The following is a 19,094-nucleotide window of genomic DNA, read 5'->3' on the forward strand; positions in this document are numbered from 1 at the left end:
AATGGAATATTATGCAGCCATCAAAAGGAATGAGATCTTGCCATTTGCAACAACGTGGATGAAACTGGAGGGTATTATGTTGAGCGAAATAAGTCAAACAGAGAAAGACATGTATCATATGACCTCACTGATATGAGGAATTCTTAATCTCAGGAAACAAACTGAGGGTTGCTGGAGTGGGGGTGGAGTGGGAGGGATGGGGTGACTGGGTGATAGACACTGGGGTGGGTATGTGCTCTGGTAAGCGCTGTGAATTTTGCAAGACTGTTGAATCTCAGATCTGTACCTCTGAAACAAATAATGCAATATATGTTAAGAAAAAAAAAAGAAAAAGAAGAAGGTAGCGGGAGGGGAAGAATGAAGTGGGGGAAATCAGAGGGGTAGACGAACCATGAGAGACGATGGACTCTGAAAAACAAAGTGAGGGTTCTAGAGGGGAGGGGGGTGGGAGGATGGGTTAGCCTGGTGGTAGGTATTGAGGAGGGCACATTCTGCATGGAGCACTGGGTGTTATGCACAAACAATGAATCATGGAACACTTCATCTAAAATTAATGATGTAATGTATGGGGAATAACATAAGAATAAAAAAAAAAGAAATTCTTCATAATAAAATATTTAAAAAAATAAAAATAAATAAAAAACAGAAGAGGGTATTATGCTAAGCAAAATAAGTCAATCAGAGAAAGACAATTATCACATGATCTCACTGATATGCAGAATTTAAGAAACAAGGCAGAGCATCATAGGGGAAGAGAGAAAAAAGTGAAGCAAGACAAAATCAGAGAGGGAGATAAACCATAAAAGATATCTCAAAATTTCTATATGCAGAAGCTTAGGGGCACCAGTGCTGAGGGAGATTGGGAAACGTACTTTGAAATCATGCTGACTTAGCAAGCATCTCATCATTTCCACACAGCTCATGTCAACATTTGTTTGGATGGCTGGATGGTGGTGAGTTGATAGAACTGTGGGGGTAACAATAGCACCCTTTCCTCTGTTCTACCCTGCTATATGTTGCTGGCCAATGATGACGAAAATGATAACAATAATTATGACATGTCCCTGCAGCTTGTAGCATAGTTCCTGGTACATATGAGATACTTAATAAATATTGGTTGAATGAGTAGCTCAAAAGGGCTAAGGCCTCACTTAAGACCAAGCCTGTTTGTTTTGCGAGAGAAACATTCTCACTGGTGACATCACAAACAAATTAAAGTCAGATGGCATGTCTGGAGTGTGCTTAGTTGACAAAAAGAATTTATTCCAAAAGATTTGGCTTGGCTCTGGGATGTTTTATAGAACCTGTAATGGGTAGGGAATATTTATGATGAGAGTCAGCAAGAGAAGCTAGATGTTGGAGTCACACATAAAGGATCCTTAAATTTTATCATTAATCAAAGCTACCTTTGCCACTCTTGCCCAATGGGGAAATGTTTTACCAGAAGCTGGAGAAAACTTTTGAGGGCCCCATACATTTGAAGTAACCCTATCCCTGTGACTGGAATAGTATGGTTTATGGGTCCAGTAATTATAATAGCACTTCATATTTGACTGGGTGTCTATGTGGTACAGGCCCAACTTCATAGGACGAACTCATTTGGTCTGCATTTTCCCCTCTTCCAGAACTAATAGGGTTGATATGATCATCTCCATATTCCAGTGACAGTAACACATGCCATTCACTGACCATCTGCTCAAGTTCCTGCACATTAAGATATGGAACCTCCATTCCTGGTTCTTTAGGGAGTCCTGGTTTTATAAGGATCCACTCAGTTCCTAGGGCATCATTTTTTCCCCTAGTCCCTTCCGCATCTAATTTTCTTTTTTCCTGGACCCTCATTCCCTACTCTGCATTTGCATCTGTTTATCTACTCAAGCACTAATCCACAGTGAGGACTCCTGAAGCCCATCCCCTATTCCTGTTTCTCCTTGTTGTATTTGATCTTGCTATCCTTTCTCATTCTCTTATTTCTGACTTCCCCACCACAAATTATGGTTTGTTTCTCATAAAAAAGCATTTGAATTATCTTTTTGTGTTCTGCAGTCAATCTGTTCATTCAGAAGCTTCCTTCTGTGCCCCCACTTCAACCTATCAAGGTCCTTCCTAAATAGACAAATTCTTCCCTAAAAGGGACTTTGGTTCTAGCTGAGAAAGTAAGTTTTCTTACTTGCCTTTGATCTCATAACAAGTCTCTAAGGTAGATAATTGATTACCTCTATTTTGCTTGTCTACAAAAAAAAAAAAAAGTAATATGTATTGTTAATTCCAAGTATTGCAAAGAAAAAATATTAGTAACAAAGCAGAAGAAACAATATATATGATGTGTAATGTGGGAGTGTGGGAATGGAAGGAGGAAGAAAGGCTTAGGAAAAGTTCTTGCTTTCAAGAAGACAAAGCAGAAACTGATTAACTTTAGACATTGAAAGAAAGTAATAGTTAAATATATGGGCTAAATTTAAGGATGAACCCTGGAAAAAATAGAAATGCAATTTTTAACTTCTAAACAATTGGGGCAAGATGAAGACAGTAAAAAAAAAAAAAAAAAAAAAGGACACGATCAATCCAAAGAAGGCAATCAAATTGGGAGTAGAGAAAAAAAGAAAGCATGGTAAATTTAAAACACAAAGTTAGAAGATAAAAATGAATTGAAACAAACCAGTAACCAGTAAATGTAAATAGATTTAAATTGCCCATGAAAAGATACAATCTCTATTGGATTAAAAAAAATAATACAGATCAACCAACCAATCAGACAAAACTCAAACTAACCAACTATGTGTTCTTTATAAGAACTAAAATAACATAAAAGGATTGAGAGTGAAGAGATACAAGGAGCTATATCACACCCTGAATAGTGTTAAAAGACATATGAGTAGGATGAAACAAATTATAAAATATGTGTTTTGATTTTATTTAAATATATATAAAGTATTGAATGATTGTGTGTAAATGGCATAGATTATTTCTAGGTGTTATTATTTTGGGTACTTTTAATTTTCTTCTTGATTAACTTTATCATCTACATTTTCAGTGTGTATGCATTACCCTGTAAAAGGAAAAAGCTAAGCAAAGTGAGGTTTATATTACAAAAGATAAATAGCATAAATTAACAAAATAAAAGCAGATGCAGCAGGATTATTATAAGAAAAGAATAGATGGAAAGACAGAAGTCATTAGAAGGGCAAAGAGTTATGTTTCATATTGTTAGAAGAAATTTTGTGTCATGGAGATAAAATGATTATGTAACTAAGTGCATTTAACACTATACTTCAAAATATCTGTGCAAAATATGATAGAAACAAACAGAGAAATTAATGAATTAATTTTGATGATTCCATAGAATCCACAGTAAAAGATTTTAACATATCTTTTAAAGAAAACAACAGAAAAAAAGACACCGAGAATTAAGATAAGTAAATCAATATACTGTTACCAGAGGAAAAGTGGGTGGAGGGATGAGTGAAGTAGGTAAAGAGGATTAAGAGTACACTTATCTTTTCAATTAATTTTTTTAAAGTAATCTGTACACCCAAGGTGGAGCTCAAACTCATGATCCGAGATCAAGAGTCAGATGCTTTACCAACTGAGCCAGCCAGCCACCCCAAGAATACACTTATCTTGATGAGAACTGAGTAATATATGGAATTGTTGAATCACTATGTTTTACACCTGAAATTAAAATAACACTGTATGTCAACTACACTGGAATTTAAAAAATAACAAACATGAAATAAATGAACACTAAAAATATAAAAATAAATCGATATACGATTGTAAAAAAGAACACTAACAAAATCAGAGACTGCACCTTCCTTTCTTTTTCTTTTTTTTAGGGAGGGAGAGGGGAAGGATAGGGGAAGAGAGAGAAAGAGAATCTTAATCTCCATGCTGGGCGTAGACCCTGATGTGGGACTCGATCTCACAACCCTGAGATCATGACCCAAGTTGAAATCAAGAGTCAGCACTTAATTGACCAAGCCACCCAGGCACCCCTGCACCTTTTTTTTTTATGGACCTAAAATATACACAAAATTTGGTCATATTAATAGCCATAAATGAAATAGCATTAAGTTTCAAAAAAGCAGAAATTACTAGGCTATGTTCATTAATCATTCTGATTAAAATTATAAAATGAGAAAACACTAAACACTTAAAAACATAATCTAGAAAATCCTGAGGTTAAAGAGCCAATCAAAATTGGAAGTATGTACTCTTTGGAATGAACTACAATAAGAGAATTGCACATCAAAGCCTGTAAGATGTGACCTAAAAGTTGCATAGAGGAAAAGCAGTTTCCAGAAATCAACTTATTAGAAAACATGAAAAATGAAAATAAATGAGCTAGGCATTTAGGGCAGAAACCCAAGAAAAGAACAAAAACTAAAAAATCAAATAGAAGAATGAAATAATGACATAGCAGAAATTAACAACAGAAGAAACAATCCTAGCATGAAATTCAAAACTTGTTTCTTGAAAAGACCAGTAATATAAAAATTTCAAAAGAAAGAGGGTATGTAAAAAGTTAAGAAAGAATGAAGATAAATAGAATTTAGAGATTAAAAAACATGAAAAAATATTTTATGCAATGTAATATTAGTATTTTAAAAATCTAAATGAAATCAATTTTATTTTATAAAAGTATAAATCACTAATAATAGCTCAAGAAGGAGAATTCCTTAATATGTTAATAAATAAAAATGAAACTGAAATTTCCTTAATTTGATAAAGCATGTACTAGAAACCTGTATCAAACATTATAGTAGAAACTTTAGAAGTATCACGGCATACAAGAAGACTGGCCACCTATTATCATGTTCTCTTATTTAACATTGTACTGGCAATCCTAGTCAGAGCAATATGACATGAAAAGTAATTATGATGTATAAATATTATAAAGGAAATAATATATCAGCAGTTTTCAAAAAGTTGTGTACAGATTCCTGGAGGATCCTCAAGACTCTTTCAGCGGTACCATGAGGTCAGAACTATTTTCATAATAATCCCAAGGCACTATTTTCCTTTTGCACTGTGTCGACATTTGTTTGTACTGTTGGAGCAAAAGCAATGATAAATAAAACTGATGATTTAGCACAAATCAGGGCAATTATACCAAACTGAACCAGTTGTCAGATTTGTCGCTGCCAAGCACTTACAAAATAAAAATTTGACAGTTTCACCTAAGAAAGACCTTAATGAAATGACAAAAATTTTATTTAATCCCAACCCATGAATATACATCTTTTCAATGGTCTATGTGATGTAATGGGAAGTATGTTTTAGACATTTCTGCAGGCTAAAATCACCCATGTGATTGTTTGTGATGTAAACTGAACTAGCCATTTTCTGTGGAACACCATGAAAGAACGACTGAAAAGTGAGCTATGTTTGTTCAGCCTTGGATATTTGGCAAACATTTTGTCAGAAATAAACACAATTCAAGGAAAATAACAGGGTTTGTTGCCAGTAATAACATTTGATCTTCCACACAAAAATGAGAATTTTGGAAAACTTGTATCTTGCACTGTGAATATAATATATTTCCAATTTAGAGAATTTTATAGTGATATCAGTGGTGATATTAACAAACATTATTTAACATCAGAAAATAAAATGTGTCAATATTTGTATTATCTTCATAACTCAGTGACAAATGTTTTTTAAAAGACCAGTGGATGGTATTACAAAATCATGTACCAAGATAGACCAATAGATTTTAATGTCACAGATTATGAAATGTTTATTGATATGGTTTCAGATTCTGCCTTACACTTAATCTTTAAAAAATCTACCACTTATTGAATGTTGTTGTATGTCAAAGAAGAATGTCCACCATTATCTGAAAAGACTATTAAATTTTTCCTACCTTTTCTAACTATATATCTAAGGCCAGGTAGATAATTTTTATTGTTGTCGTTTTGGAAAATAGATGTATTTTTCACAAAATATCTTTTATGTTAACACGTAATAAGTCCTGGGGCACCTGGGTGGCTCAGATGGTTAAGCATTTGCCTTTGGCTCAGGTCATGATCCCCGGGGTCCTGGGATCCAGCCCCGCATCGGGCTCCCTGCTTGGCAGGGAGCCTACTTCTCCTTCTCCCTCTACTGTTCCCCCTGCTTGTGCTCTCTTTCTCTCTCTGTCAAATAAATAAATAAAATCTTTAAAACAAATTAAAAAAATGTAGTAAGTCCATTATTATTTTTAAATGAACTATTAAGTATTTTAATAATTTATCTGTTTTAATTTCTAATATGGTAAATATGGATATACATCACCCACTATGTAGTAAAGAAGTTAATTTTGCCCAAAAAGAGGTCTTTACCCTCAACTTCTAGGGGGTAATTTTTGTTTGCTTGCAGGCCTTGGACTAACTAGATAGTAATGATATGATTTAAATTGAGGGCTGGCCACATCTTAGGGTGGGGCTGACCAAGTCAGAAAGGCCAACAATGTGATTTATGGGTCTCTTTATATCAGTTGACTTGGAGATTAAGATCAACCACAAGGGCAATCAACCAATCATGCCTATATAATGGGGCCCCAATAAAAACTCTAAACACTAGGCTTGGGCAAGCTTCCCTGGTTGGCAATAATCTGTGTGTATTTTCACACCAGGAGAGTACATGGAAGCTCTGCATTTGATATTTCCCTGCACTCCACTCTACAAACTTTTTCCTCTGTTGATTTTAATCTGTATCCTTTCCCTGTGATAAACTGTAACTGTGAGTATAATAGCTTTCAGTGAGTTCTAGGAGTCCTTTTAGAGAATTACTGAACCTGAGGGTGGTTTTGGGAACCCCCTCAAACTTGCAATTAGTGTCAGAAATTCAAGCAGTCTTAGAAACTGTGCGCCCTAACTCTTCCCACCCACATAAACAAAAGCTTGGTAATTTTTAAGAATATAAATTTTCCCAAAACCAAAAAGTTTAAGAAACATTAATACGTTTTCTTTCTATTTTTTTTTCTTTCTTTTCTTTCTTCTTCTTTTTTTTTTTTGAGAAAGAGAGAGAGAGAGAGGAGTGGAGGGGGGAGCAGAGGGAGAAGGAGAAAGAGAATCTTAAGCCGGCTCCATACCCAGCATGGAGCCTGATGGCATGTGGGGTTTGATCTCACAACCCTGCCTTCATGAGTCAGACGCTTACCTGACTGAGCCACCCAGGTGCCCCTAATATGTTTTCTATATGTCTAGAAAATCAAAGAAAAAACTCTTTGATTTTCTAGCCAAATATATGACTCTGCCAATAATTAGAAGAACCCTTAAAAGTTCAACAAAGTATTTAGATACAGGATCAATGTACAAAAACCAAGTTTCCTATACACCAGCAATAATGAATTAGGCAATATGATAATAATAATAATAATAATGATCTAGCATAAACTACAAAGTACCCAAGAATAAATCTAAAAAAAAATAAAGACCTGAATGAAAAAAAATAGAAATAAAACTTTCACTAAGACCTGTTTATATATCAATATAGCATTTATCTAACTAGCAAAAGTAATTACTGTAAAGGTGCCAATTTTCTCCATATTCATATATGAGTTATAGCCAATACAAATAAAAGCTCAGTAAAAACTTTTTAAAGAAATGCCACAACTGATTCTAAATGGCAAATCACATTGCCAGTCTTTGGTAAATAAAATAGTAGAACAGTATTTCAGATCTTTTCTGGCTTTCTGGTTCTAACATTTTATAAATTCTGAAAATTAAGCTATAAATTACTCTCTTATTTCTCTTTTCCCTATCAGGCCAGCAGAAGATGTGAGAACAGAACCCAAGGAAATGATTATTGTGGAAGAGTGTTTAGAAATTGGCTTCTGTAGTTCTTCCCATCTCCAAATACAGTTGGATTTTGACTCTCTTCCCATTAAGAGGTGGAGTCTATTTCTCCACACCTTGGATTTGGGCTTGGTCATGTGACTTGCTTTGTCCTGTGGGACATTGGCAGATGTGATACAGGCTTCTTCTCTTGCCTCTTGGAGTCCAGCTGTGATGAGAATCCTAAGCTAGCATGCTAGATGTTAGGGACCCATGTCCCAGTTATCACTATCACACCAGGCAATTGCCAGTCATGGGAATGAGGCCCCCTAAAACCAACCCTCTCCCACTTGACCCATCAGCTAACTACAGCCAAGTGAGTTCTGAAAAGTTCAGCAGAATTCCCCAGCTGAGCACAGTCCAAATTGCCTATCACAACATTTTGAGCAAATAAATGATAAAAACTCCAAGTCACTAAGTTTTAGGTTATCTATTATGAACAGAAGCCAAATAAAATAACTAATTTCCTGCCAGTATCCTAAATATTGGCATTCTTTTTTTTTAATAGTTTTGGTTTCAACAGACTGAATTTTGCAGAAAGAGAGAAAAGTCAGGTGACAATGAGCAAGGACTACATAGACAATTTAGATGAAATATGAGTGTGTTATTTATTTCTAGAGCTTACTGATGGTTATTTTAAAAATAATGTGCAATGTGCAATTATATGATTCATTTACTCATTATAGATAATTTGCTCTTCCAGAATATAATTGAACATTTCATTTTGGCACATGTCAAAAATCAGAGTTTATTCTGTCTCCTGAAAGTGCCATAACAATTTTTGACTTACCTCTTCATTCTGAACTTCACTAGAAGGCAATATCCAATAAACTGCAAAATATAGGATTTAATTGTTCCATTTGTAAAACACATAAAAAACTGGAATGATCAGCCATATACAGGAAAGTATATGTTTTCCCCATACATATCTATGGGGCAGGAAAACGTTTTTAAAAAGGTTAATGCACACAAAACACTTCTTGAATGGGTATAAGGAAAGAAGGTGTGCTCATTCTTTAATAGAGGAAGGATGGTCTTGTTAAAACACACAAAGAAGCAAAATTCAGAAAGCAGTTTCCTAGCATGGACCACACCCCCTGCAGTCAGGAAGCTTTGCTTTTGGGGTCCCTGCTGTAGTTCCAGTGCCACGCCTGTCCCTTGGCTCAGAGTAAATGCTCAGTAAACATTGATTGAATGAATGGATGAATGGAAGATCTGTTGAGACTCTTCTTGCTCTAACATTTTTATGTTTCTATGATTTATTTTCATCTGCCATATGCTTTTACAAATAGAATAATTTTATAGTTTGAATTATTTTAGGATCCCAAAAACGTCACTTTTTCCTCATAAGAATTTGAGGTATACTGAGCAAATGAGGAAAAGGAGGATACAAAGCAGTGATCATAAATGTTGAACCTATACTTTCTTATTTCTTCTTTATGGTTTTGAGTATTATTATTTTAAAACATTTTAATTATGAAAGTAGGATAATACATATTCACTGATAAAATTTGGGAAACATAAAAATACAAGGAAGAAAATACTGATTATCTGCAATATCATCACTGTTAACATTTTGGCGTTAGATAGATGGTTAGGTAAAATCATTTGACTTTGGTGCAGTATTTCAAAAATCCATGGACTATTCAGACTTTTTATATTTTGAGAACCAATATGGCAGAAAAGCTATGATTGCAATCTTTTGACACAAACATATGGATTGTATATGCATCAGCCTATTCCTTGAATAGCCACAGTCAAGTTATCAAAACATCAGTTCCTTCCTCTGTAATATGGAAATAATAATATAAGTAACACAAAGATGTTGTAATGAGGAAATGATTTAGTACATATTATGTGCTCAACACTGTGCATGGCACATAATAATCAATAATGTTAACTGTCGTTATTACTTTTAATTCAATGGCATAATTTTGGCAATTTTTATTTTCCTGGAGATAGTTCTGATTATGATAGCTCTGATTATGATTTTGATTACTACTATTGCTATAATGAAGAATATTTTGGTCACTTATATTAGAAATCCAGTGAATTTATCTCATTTTTTAAGATTTATTCATAGCGGGCGCCTGGGTGGCTCAGTTGGTTAAGCGACTGCCTTCGGCTCAGGTCATGATCCCGGAGTCCCTGGTTCGAGTCCCGCATCAGGCTCCCTGCTCGGCAGGGAGTCTGCTTCTCCCTCTGACCCTCCCCCCTCTCATGTGCTCTCTCTCTCATTCTCTCTCTCTCAAATAAATAAATAAAAAATCTTTAAAAAAAAAAAAAGATTTATTCATAGTATTATTCTCTTAAGCATTTTAATATTTAGGTGTCCATGACCAGAAATGTTATTATGCCTTGCTCCCGCTCCTCCTCAGACCTCTCTGACCTCCTCTAACCCCTTCTGGGATTCCTTTTCTAGGCACCTCCTTCTCTCCCCACTGCACTACTTCATCTGTGCACTCTCCTTGGGTGTGTCACTCTCGAGTTTTAACTGGGATCATCCCACAAGTCTGACTTCTGCCCTAAGCTTCAGACCTACAGTTTGTTTCCTGTAGCATATGGCCAATTGGATATTCTGTATATCCTCAAATATGACTTGCCCTCCAAACTTTCTTCCTTTAGGACCGAAGATGACATCATCCACCAGTTTTCTGAGTTCTGAGCTAGAAACCCAGCCCTCATGTTGTCCCCCTCCAACACTCCATATTTGTCCAATCACAGTGTCTTGAATCTGCCATCTCCCTCCCCTCATTGTCTCTATTCGCTGGGCCTGGCAGTAACTCCCAAACTGTTCTCCTAGTCTCTGGTCTTCACTTTTTTTTTTTTTTTTTTTTTAAGATTCTATTTATTTATTTAAGAGAGAGTGAGTGGCGAGAGAAAGAACACAAGTTGGGGGAGGGGCAGAGAGAGAGGGAGAAGCAGACTCCCCACTCATGGGGGAGCATGACATGGAGCTCGATCCCAGGACTCTGGGATCATGACCTGAATGGAAGGCAGATGCTTAGCCCACTGAGCCACCCAGGCGCCCCTGGTCTTCACTTAAAACCATTGTACCCTGCTCAGGAAGGTGAACTTCTGGAGGTATCAGCTGGGAATTCCCAGAGTCTTCTCATCATGTCCACTGCACATGGTAAAGTCAATGCCTAGCGTGTCATTTAAGGCTTCTGTGACCTGGTATTAACCCTTCTTTCAAGCCTCATTCTTGCTACTTCCTACTTTATGCTTTGACGGTCACAAATAACCAGCACGTGGGCGCGCATACACAGTATGCTCTCCCATCCCTCCATGCAGTTCCTCTGGTGGAAAGGTTTTCCCACCTTTCTCCTTGCTACCTCGCAATCCTGTCTTCAGACCTAGCTTCAGTGTCACCTTCCCCAAGAAGCTTTCCTTAAACCGAACATCGAGCTAAGTCATTCTGTCATTGTCCTCTGTGCTCACCACGCTCAAAGTACGTGTGTGTCTGTCTCCCCATCCTTACTGCCACTGGTCCAGGGACAAGACGGTGCCATATTCACACTGGTAGCACCACCTGGAATAGACCCTCATCACATGGCCCTGGAGCCACAGCGACCTCTTTCTGTTTCTGGCTCCCTCCCCTCACCTGTTCAGGATTACAGACATTAGTCTTAGTCATCAAATCTTCTTGCAATTTTGCTATGGATGGGCACTCCTAATAGGTGCCATTACCTGACAGGTAAGAGGTCTCACAGGTTAAAACTGAAGGTTGAATGACTGGCATTTTCATAAAAGAGATATCTATGAGGAAGCCCTCAAATCGCATAAAGTATGCAATATGATTTGGTTGTGAAATATTATTCCATTCTGGTATCCAAGAACCCACAGATACCCTATAGAACTTATAAAAACCTGAGTACAGAAATAATCTTGTAACAATATATATAGATACCCAGAGAACATAGGGGTGTCTATAAAGTCTGGACACATAATATTATTCTATTTTTTGTTACAGATTGAAGATGTCCTTGATGACATTGTGTATATTCACCTGTTTGCAGACCTGACCACGAACTGTTTGCCTAAGGAGGACTCATCCAAACTACTGATCCTGTATATCAATACCACTGAGAGTCACTTGAGTTTTTGATCCTCTTTGTAAAAGTGGACTCGTAGCCCTACAAAAATCACCAACATATCATTTTGACAAACGCCATGTCAAAAAATGTAGACTTTTGATTTCTCTATGGAACCCAGGCCCCCGAAATAAGGGAAGGAAGCCGTTTGAGGATCTCAGCTGCCCTTCTGGGTTCTGTTGCATGCATATTACACAGGGTTTGGAGGTAGCCCTCCGAAATATTAGCTGAAAGCTTCCTCAGAAAGCAAATCTTTCCCACATCCTTCCCTGCAGTTCCTCTTTAAGAGGTGTCAGCATGGCTGAAAGAATGAAGTGGCTGCACATTGTCTGGCAGCGCTATTATGTGCTTAACATTTCCATAACAAAAGTGCCACTCGACTTCTCCCCGATTAATGCAGCTCGAGGGCTCTTGTCGGCCTTTAATAAAACATTGTTGAAATCATTTATTTAGAGCCCCTGGTTACTAGTGGGAGAATGACCATCTTTGTGCCAAAATATAGTGTATACAGTCCACTATTTTGCAGTAGATCATTCTGTTATTTAAGAAATTGATTAAATGGATGCCTTAGAAGGTATTTATGCTAACAGCACATTACTTACGTCATTCAGATAGCCAAGGGTGAACCTGTTCAACTGTCCAGCAGAGACAATCCCTCAAATAGAATACAGTAACATCCAACTTTACTTAACTCACAAGGTTGCCAGACCCACTGGAAACCCAGCCCTCCCAGAACTACTGTCCGGCTACAAGGCATTTGTAATGGGCTGCCTCCCAACAAGCTTACTTTGGGGAGCTGGGAGAAATGGGGTCAACTGACACAGTTTCGGATGTTCCTCTAGTGTAAGAGGTCATAAAACAAATAACGTGCACTTTTCTTTTTACCGGTTCGAAAAGAGGTACGTGAGGTTATATTTGAGAACTTCTGCAGTTGAACTCAGCAAGCTGATGATTCAAAGCCAAAGTTTGAAAGTAGAAAGATTTTTAGTATACAGCTTGGTGTCTCTGAGAGTTCTCATGGCATTTCTTTCCTTTTATGCTATATGACATGGCCCGGCTGGGATGGAGTGGGGGTTTGAAAGCAGAAGTGATGAGGAAGGGCACCCCACTCCATGTGCTTTCTCTTGACTCTTCGAGAGAGATGCTACTGGTCCTGAGTTGTGTCTTCACCCATGTGGGCCCCATTGGGAGAGCTGTGGTGCGCCCCAGATGAGTCAGAGTGTGGTGGCCCCTTAAGTTTGTGGCAGTTGGCACCAGGAGATGCGCCCTTACTTATGGACATTTGTGGGGGCCCAGACTAAGCACAGGGTTGTCCTGCTACATAGTACGAGAATTTAGTTCCCTCCAGCCATTTCTCCCCCTCACATAAGTGTATGGCTGGAGTACATTGCTATATATTGTTAAAAATAAACAGAGACCTTATGTTATGTCCATTGTGGTCATAAACAAAAGCGTTACTGTGTGCTTGGGTGAGCAGTGAAGCCTGAACCTCCTTCTATTTACTGTATGGTCACTGTCAGTTCAATGAACTGCCTCCTTGTTCTCCACCATTGTCCCACACTCCCTTAAACATTTGTCACTGAAGTGCCCCCAAAGACAAATAAACTGTCACTGAGAATGCAAACCTGCTAACGGGGGAAATGGGACCAGCCTCAAGGACACATGATTTTATGTGAAATCCTAAGGGAGTTCCTTGCACCCTGGAAGACTTCTGAGAAGCATGTCACTTTTCCAGAATCCCCAGGAAAAGCCAGAGATACTCTTTCTTTCAGTAATGGTACTTCCAGGCATTCTCCATGAGACATTTGGCCGTCTCAAATGTCCAAAATTCCAAAAGGGTCCCCAGAGAGCGTGAGATATTACAGATGTCAACATCTGTAAAAATTCTTTCTGCCTAGGTGCAGATGGCAACATACAATCCCATAACCAAAGGTTCTAAGATCTCAGCAACCTGTTCTGGAATCCAACTAGGTCTGTAGAGGGATGAGGGGGCTCCTGGGCTCTAGTATAGAACTGTTTAAATTAAAATGAGCCACCGATCAATGTTCACTCTCTTCAAGGAAGAAAGCATAAAGCCTCGTGTCCTCTCTCCCCAACAGCGAGCTGTGTTGATTTATTCCAGGCAGATGCTTTTGACAGGACCCTGTAAAATCAAGTCGTGAGTTTATTGTACCAGTTAATTATCAGGCCTTTTCTAGTGCTAATGCCTTTTACTTCTTACTGGGGAAAACTGGGCCTTTTACTGGGACAAAGACTTAACTTTTAGTCAAGAATGTGTTAAAATAACAGGAGATGGAGATGATTTAAATATATTTAAGGACAAACGCAGGAGCATTGCTAACTCGAGGTTTGTAAAGAACACTGATTTCATTTACAAGTCTCTTGGAATACTCTTTGTTCACTTCCCAAAGAAACAAGGCTTTCAGCTTTGTTTTAACAATATGTTTACTCAACCATTCAGGTGACTGGGGATTGCAGCCCCACACCACTCTCCTAGCCTCTCAGACACAACTATCTCAGACTTTCTGATGCTACACATACACCAATCTTGGTTTGAGGTCCAACAAGAAGTGCCTCGAAGCCCTCCATAAAAGCTGGGAAAAGAGCGAGTTAGAGGCAAAAGAAACCTGGAAAGTAGGGGGTGGGAGTGGTGGGGGGAGGAAGTTGGAAGGGGGCATAGCTTTGTTAATTACTTCAGGCAGCAGAGAAATCTGGTTATGTTTTCTCAGTACATGTTAATATCATATAAAGAGACACGAGATCTTGCTAATCTGTCGACCCCTCAGACAAAGTTTATTTGTGGTGACTTTTAAACTCCTGACTCGCCTTCCAATCACCGCGTTTAAAATGAAAAGCTTTAAATAAACACCAGGAATAGAAGATAAATAAACTTTTTTTCCCTCTTGCAAGTGCCTAGCTTGGCGAGGTTCAGACTCAAATCCCCAGAGGACAGAGCGCTCTCTTTTGTGTTAATGTTTAAAAGATTTTCCAATGCCGGAGTTTATTCCTACTGCAAACATTTCTATTTACAAGGTCAAGTGTATCAGCACTCGACACAGCTTAAGAGTGTAATTATTTATCTAAGGGCGTTTGAGTGTAGATCAGTAGCTCTGGCAGGAACCCAGCCTTCAGCCCACTGCTAAACAACTCCTCACAACAATATTACAAGTTCTGGTGATTGTTCCTCTCCCCAGTGTGTTTACTTTTGCCCGCCTGAATGTTTTGTAACAAAATTTTGTACTTTTTCGCCCAAAGTGTGAAAATGACTTTGAAGCGGTGTGCCAGGTTTCCTAAGACCTATTGGTAACAGATGTTATTGGCACGTTTGATTGTAGGAGAATGTCTGTAGCCAGATAGGACACTCCTGGAGGAGGGGCTTGGGGGCTCCCCTTGGAAAAGAGGGGAGGGGAGAGAGACCTCTGGGTTATCCCCAGATTATGTAGGAAGACACTATTTTGTGAGTTCTCTCCACAAACGTAAAAACCAATGCAGGCCAGTGGGTTACATCTTTTTAGCTGCTTCATTTACACATGTCTAATTGTTCATTAAATTAGAGGCAGAAATAATAAGCCTCATTTCTTGTCTTGTACTGTATTTTAATTTCAGTTGATGGTTGATAGATTCCCAGTGGCTCCTCCACCCCACTCCTTACCCATTATTGGGTAAACCACAATGTAACTCTGGAAAGTAACTACACCATATTCATTATTTAAAAACTCTTTACTGATGTACACATTTTAATAAAACAAATAACAAAAAATACACAAAGCCATAGTTACTTAAAACATAAGACTTTTTTTTAAGGATGTCTATAAAAATACAATGTTTAAGGCAGTTTGGAAATGCATTTATACATTTCTACAATGTCCATAAATTCTCTTGAAAATAACAATGTTAACTTCAAATCTATAAAATACACTGTACATCTTAAGACTGTTCTAGATAGAGCACACTTGACAATGGACTGTGGGTTTGGATCCCCGGTGACAAACGGATTCTATACATTTCAGGGACGAAAGGTGTAACGTGGCTGCAGATTTAAAATTTTAATTTCTTTTTTAAAAATAAATTATTTCTGAAGCATACACTTTATAAAAATTCTATATACAAAGTACAACAACTGGTAACAAATCCCAGTTTTAATACACTTTATATAGAAGTACCAGGGTTTAGCACCCTGATAAAAGCAGAGGCGATATATTTTCTCCGCATATTTGTACATACAATTTCTTGATGTAAAGAACAAAAATGACAAGACAAACATCGTAAAGAGGCTTTCACAGATGGCAGTGCAGAGCTCTTTTACATAAAAAGTTGCATTGTTCAACACCACTAGCAACTCTTTAGATCAGCATTTTTTGACCCTTAATCCTAAGAAATGTGCTAAGAGATCAGAGTGGTGGCAATGAAATTAAGGTCAAGGGCTCAAAGTTATCCAAAACTAATTCAGGCATATTAACCCCTTCCCATTACTCCTCCCCCGCCCAACTGGAGAATTCTGAGCGCTGACCAAGAGTAAACACAGGAATCGGTAAAGTGGGACTTTTCTGTTTACTCACGATTGCAATGTCCTCACTGGCCATAATAAAAGTCGACACCGGCACTCCACCACACCCCCCCCCCGCGTACCCCCCCTCCCCCGGCCCCATGCACCGCAAAAATGCTAATAAACAGACAGCCCCTTTTGCAAATGTAAATCTTCTTTCAGACTCCTGCTCCAAACCCACTCCCTTGGAACTGTTAGGGCCCCACAGGTCGGTATCCTCTCTTCGGAGTCCAAGACTATGGTTCCGTACCCGCCCCCCCCCGCCCCGGCCCATTCCATCCCGGGCGTCCTAAATTCTAGCTAGGCCGGTTTCTGCAGGGCAGACGAGCTGGGAGTTTCTGGAGCCTGGAATGGGGGCAGGGGAGGATGTCCAAGAAGTCATGTTCGGGAGAGGACACGGGGGTTGTCGTGAAGAGGAGACCCGCTAGGCAGAGTCTACTCAGCACGTTTTGGAAAGGATCCCAACCACCCCCTCTGTCCCCCAGCCACAGGTGCCCCGGCGCCGGCCCTCCCGCTGCCCACGGTGGGGGGCGCGAGCGCTAAACGAGCCGCGGGAGCAGCAGCAGCAGCAAGATGGAGGCGAGCGGGGTCCAGGCGGCTCCGGGCGCCGAGCGGCCACCGCCGCTGCTCCTGCGCCCGGGCCCGTAAGGCAGGTCCCCGCGGCCGCCCGCCGCTGCAGCGCCGCCGCCCGGGCGCGGCGGGTGCGGGACGCCGTCGTCGTCATCCAGCAGCTGCTCGCCGCCCGCGCCCCCGGCGCGCTGCTCGTCGTCGTAGTCCTCGTCGTAGTAGTCGTCCAGGCCCCCGTCCGAGCCGCTGCTGCCCGGGCCGTTGCCCAGCTCGGCCCCGAAGCACAGGCGGGCCATGTTCTCCTTGACCGACTCGCAGATGGGCCGCTCCAGGCCGTCACACACGCAGTCGTTGAGCAGCGCCGCCTTGGGCACGGCCAGCATGTCCTCGATGACCGTGCGGCACTCGTCGGTGCAGCGCAGCCCGTTGAAGAGCTTGCCGCAGTAGGTCAGGTAGCGGCTGAGGGCCAGGTTGCAGCGGCTGTCGCGGTCGCAGCGCCGCCGGGCCTCGGTGCAGCCCATGACCCCGCCCGCGCCCGGGCCGCCCGCGCCGCCGCTGCTCGTCCGGGGCAGGCACGGCTCAATGGCGCGCTTGGTGGACTTGCAGTTCTCGTCCTGCGCGCAGTCACAGTCCTCCAGGGCGGGCCCGCGGCGCGTGTGGTTGAGCTGAATGAGCGCCGAGATGCAGTGGCTCGGGCAGCGCCAGCGCGACGAGAACGAGGCGGCCGAGGCCGGGAAGGCGGCGGCGGCGGCGGCGGCGGCCCCCGGCGCGTCGCCCCCGCCGCGCTGCGCCAGCACCGGCGCGCACGCCTCGGCGTACTGGTTGTAGGCGTAGCTGCACTCCGGCTCCCCCTGGCACTGCAGCAGCGCCTGCCAGCAGATGAGGCGGCGGCCGTGCGCCAGCCCCGAGCCCCGCGGCGCCGAGCCCAGCAGCTGCAGCAGCGCCATCAGGCACAGCCAGGCGCCCGGCACGGTCCCCGCGCGGGCCCCGCCGCCGCCGCCCAGCAGCCCTGCCACCATCGCGGGCAGCGGCGGCCGCCGGGCGAGGAGGGGAAAGGAGACGAGGCGCGGGCAGCGGCGGACGCGGAGCCGGTGGAAAAGTTTGCCCCAGTCCTGCCAACTTCTTGCATGAGTGTTTTCATAAATCCATGCGCGCCGCTCGCTGGTGCCGCGCCGCTCGCAGAAGGTCCGGCTGCCCGCTCGCTCGGGCTGCGGTGGTTTCCCAGAAATGCACGGCCGCGGAGAGCCCCTCCGGTCGGCCCCGGGCGGTGGCGGGAGGCGCTCACTGTCGCCCCGGGGGGCTGCGGGCCGCGGGGCCGCGGCGGGGCTGCAGGACCTCGCGGCGCCGCGGGTGCATTTTGCTCCGCGCCTGCAGAGCCGTTGTGCGGCCGCGGCGGCTCCTTCCTCCAGGGCTCAGCGCCGCGCCGCCGCCGCCGCCGCCGCCGCGGGCTCTCGCATCCCGCCGCTTCCTGGCTCGCGTCGGTGCGCTGCCCGCCTTCCCGCGGCCCGGACGCCCGCGTCCCCTCCCCCTCCGCCCGCGGCGACCCCGGCCTCGCCAAGCTCCGGGGAGCCCTTTCCGGGCGGCGCGGGGAGAACAAGAAACTCGGCGCGGCCGGGGAGCGGCTCCCGGGCTTCCCTCGGCGGCAGCTTCTCGGGTGACAAGGGGCCCGGGGAGCGGATCCGCTGAGCCCGGCTGCGGACTCGCTGGCTGCGAGGCTTTAAATACAAAAGTGGGCCGGGAGCCCCCGCGTGGTGCCGCGGTGCCCCCTCATTATGCATGCATGGAAAAGCAAACAAACAAAAACATTAGCAACGCTCTTCCAGCTCGCCGAGCCCCGGCCCCGCGCGCTCCGAGCCTGCCCGCTTTCTCCTTTCTCCACTCTCTTTCGCCCTTTGCTCGGCCCCCTTTCCCGGCTTTTCGAGATGCTATTGGTCCTGCCTGTTGTTGTTGAAACTTTTTTTTTTTACGAGCCGCTGGAGTGGAGTGGGGTTGCGGAGTGGGGGAGGGCGGGGAGGGTGGTGGGCAGCTCACATTCAGGCATTCAGGGCTTGAAAGGAACGGCTTAAG

At 42.3% G+C, this 19,094-nt stretch overlaps 1 protein-coding gene across 1 annotated transcript; it reads right to left on the reverse strand.

The window, feature by feature from the left end:
• Nucleotides 1-15,689: 15,689 nt before the first annotated feature.
• GAS1 (growth arrest specific 1) lies at nt 15,690-18,322 on the reverse strand. The gene has a single exon (XM_035024434.1). It carries the CDS (start codon nt 18,044-18,046, stop codon nt 17,000-17,002), a length of 1,047 nt encoding a protein of 348 aa, XP_034880325.1. The 5' UTR covers nt 18,047-18,322; the 3' UTR covers nt 15,690-16,999.
• Between the last annotated feature and the right edge of the window lie 772 nt (nt 18,323-19,094).

This window comes from Mirounga leonina, unplaced genomic scaffold (genome assembly GCF_011800145.1).
Source record: "Mirounga leonina isolate KUSES-001 unplaced genomic scaffold, KU_Mleo_1.0 Mir_179, whole genome shotgun sequence".
NCBI classification, from domain to species: domain Eukaryota; kingdom Metazoa; phylum Chordata; class Mammalia; order Carnivora; family Phocidae; genus Mirounga; species Mirounga leonina.

Excerpts from the sequence above, each read along its gene's own strand:
- GAS1 (XM_035024434.1), bottom strand. The coding sequence starts at position 18,046 with ATGGTGGCAGGGCTGCTGGGCGGCGGCGGCGGGGCCCGCGCGGGGACC.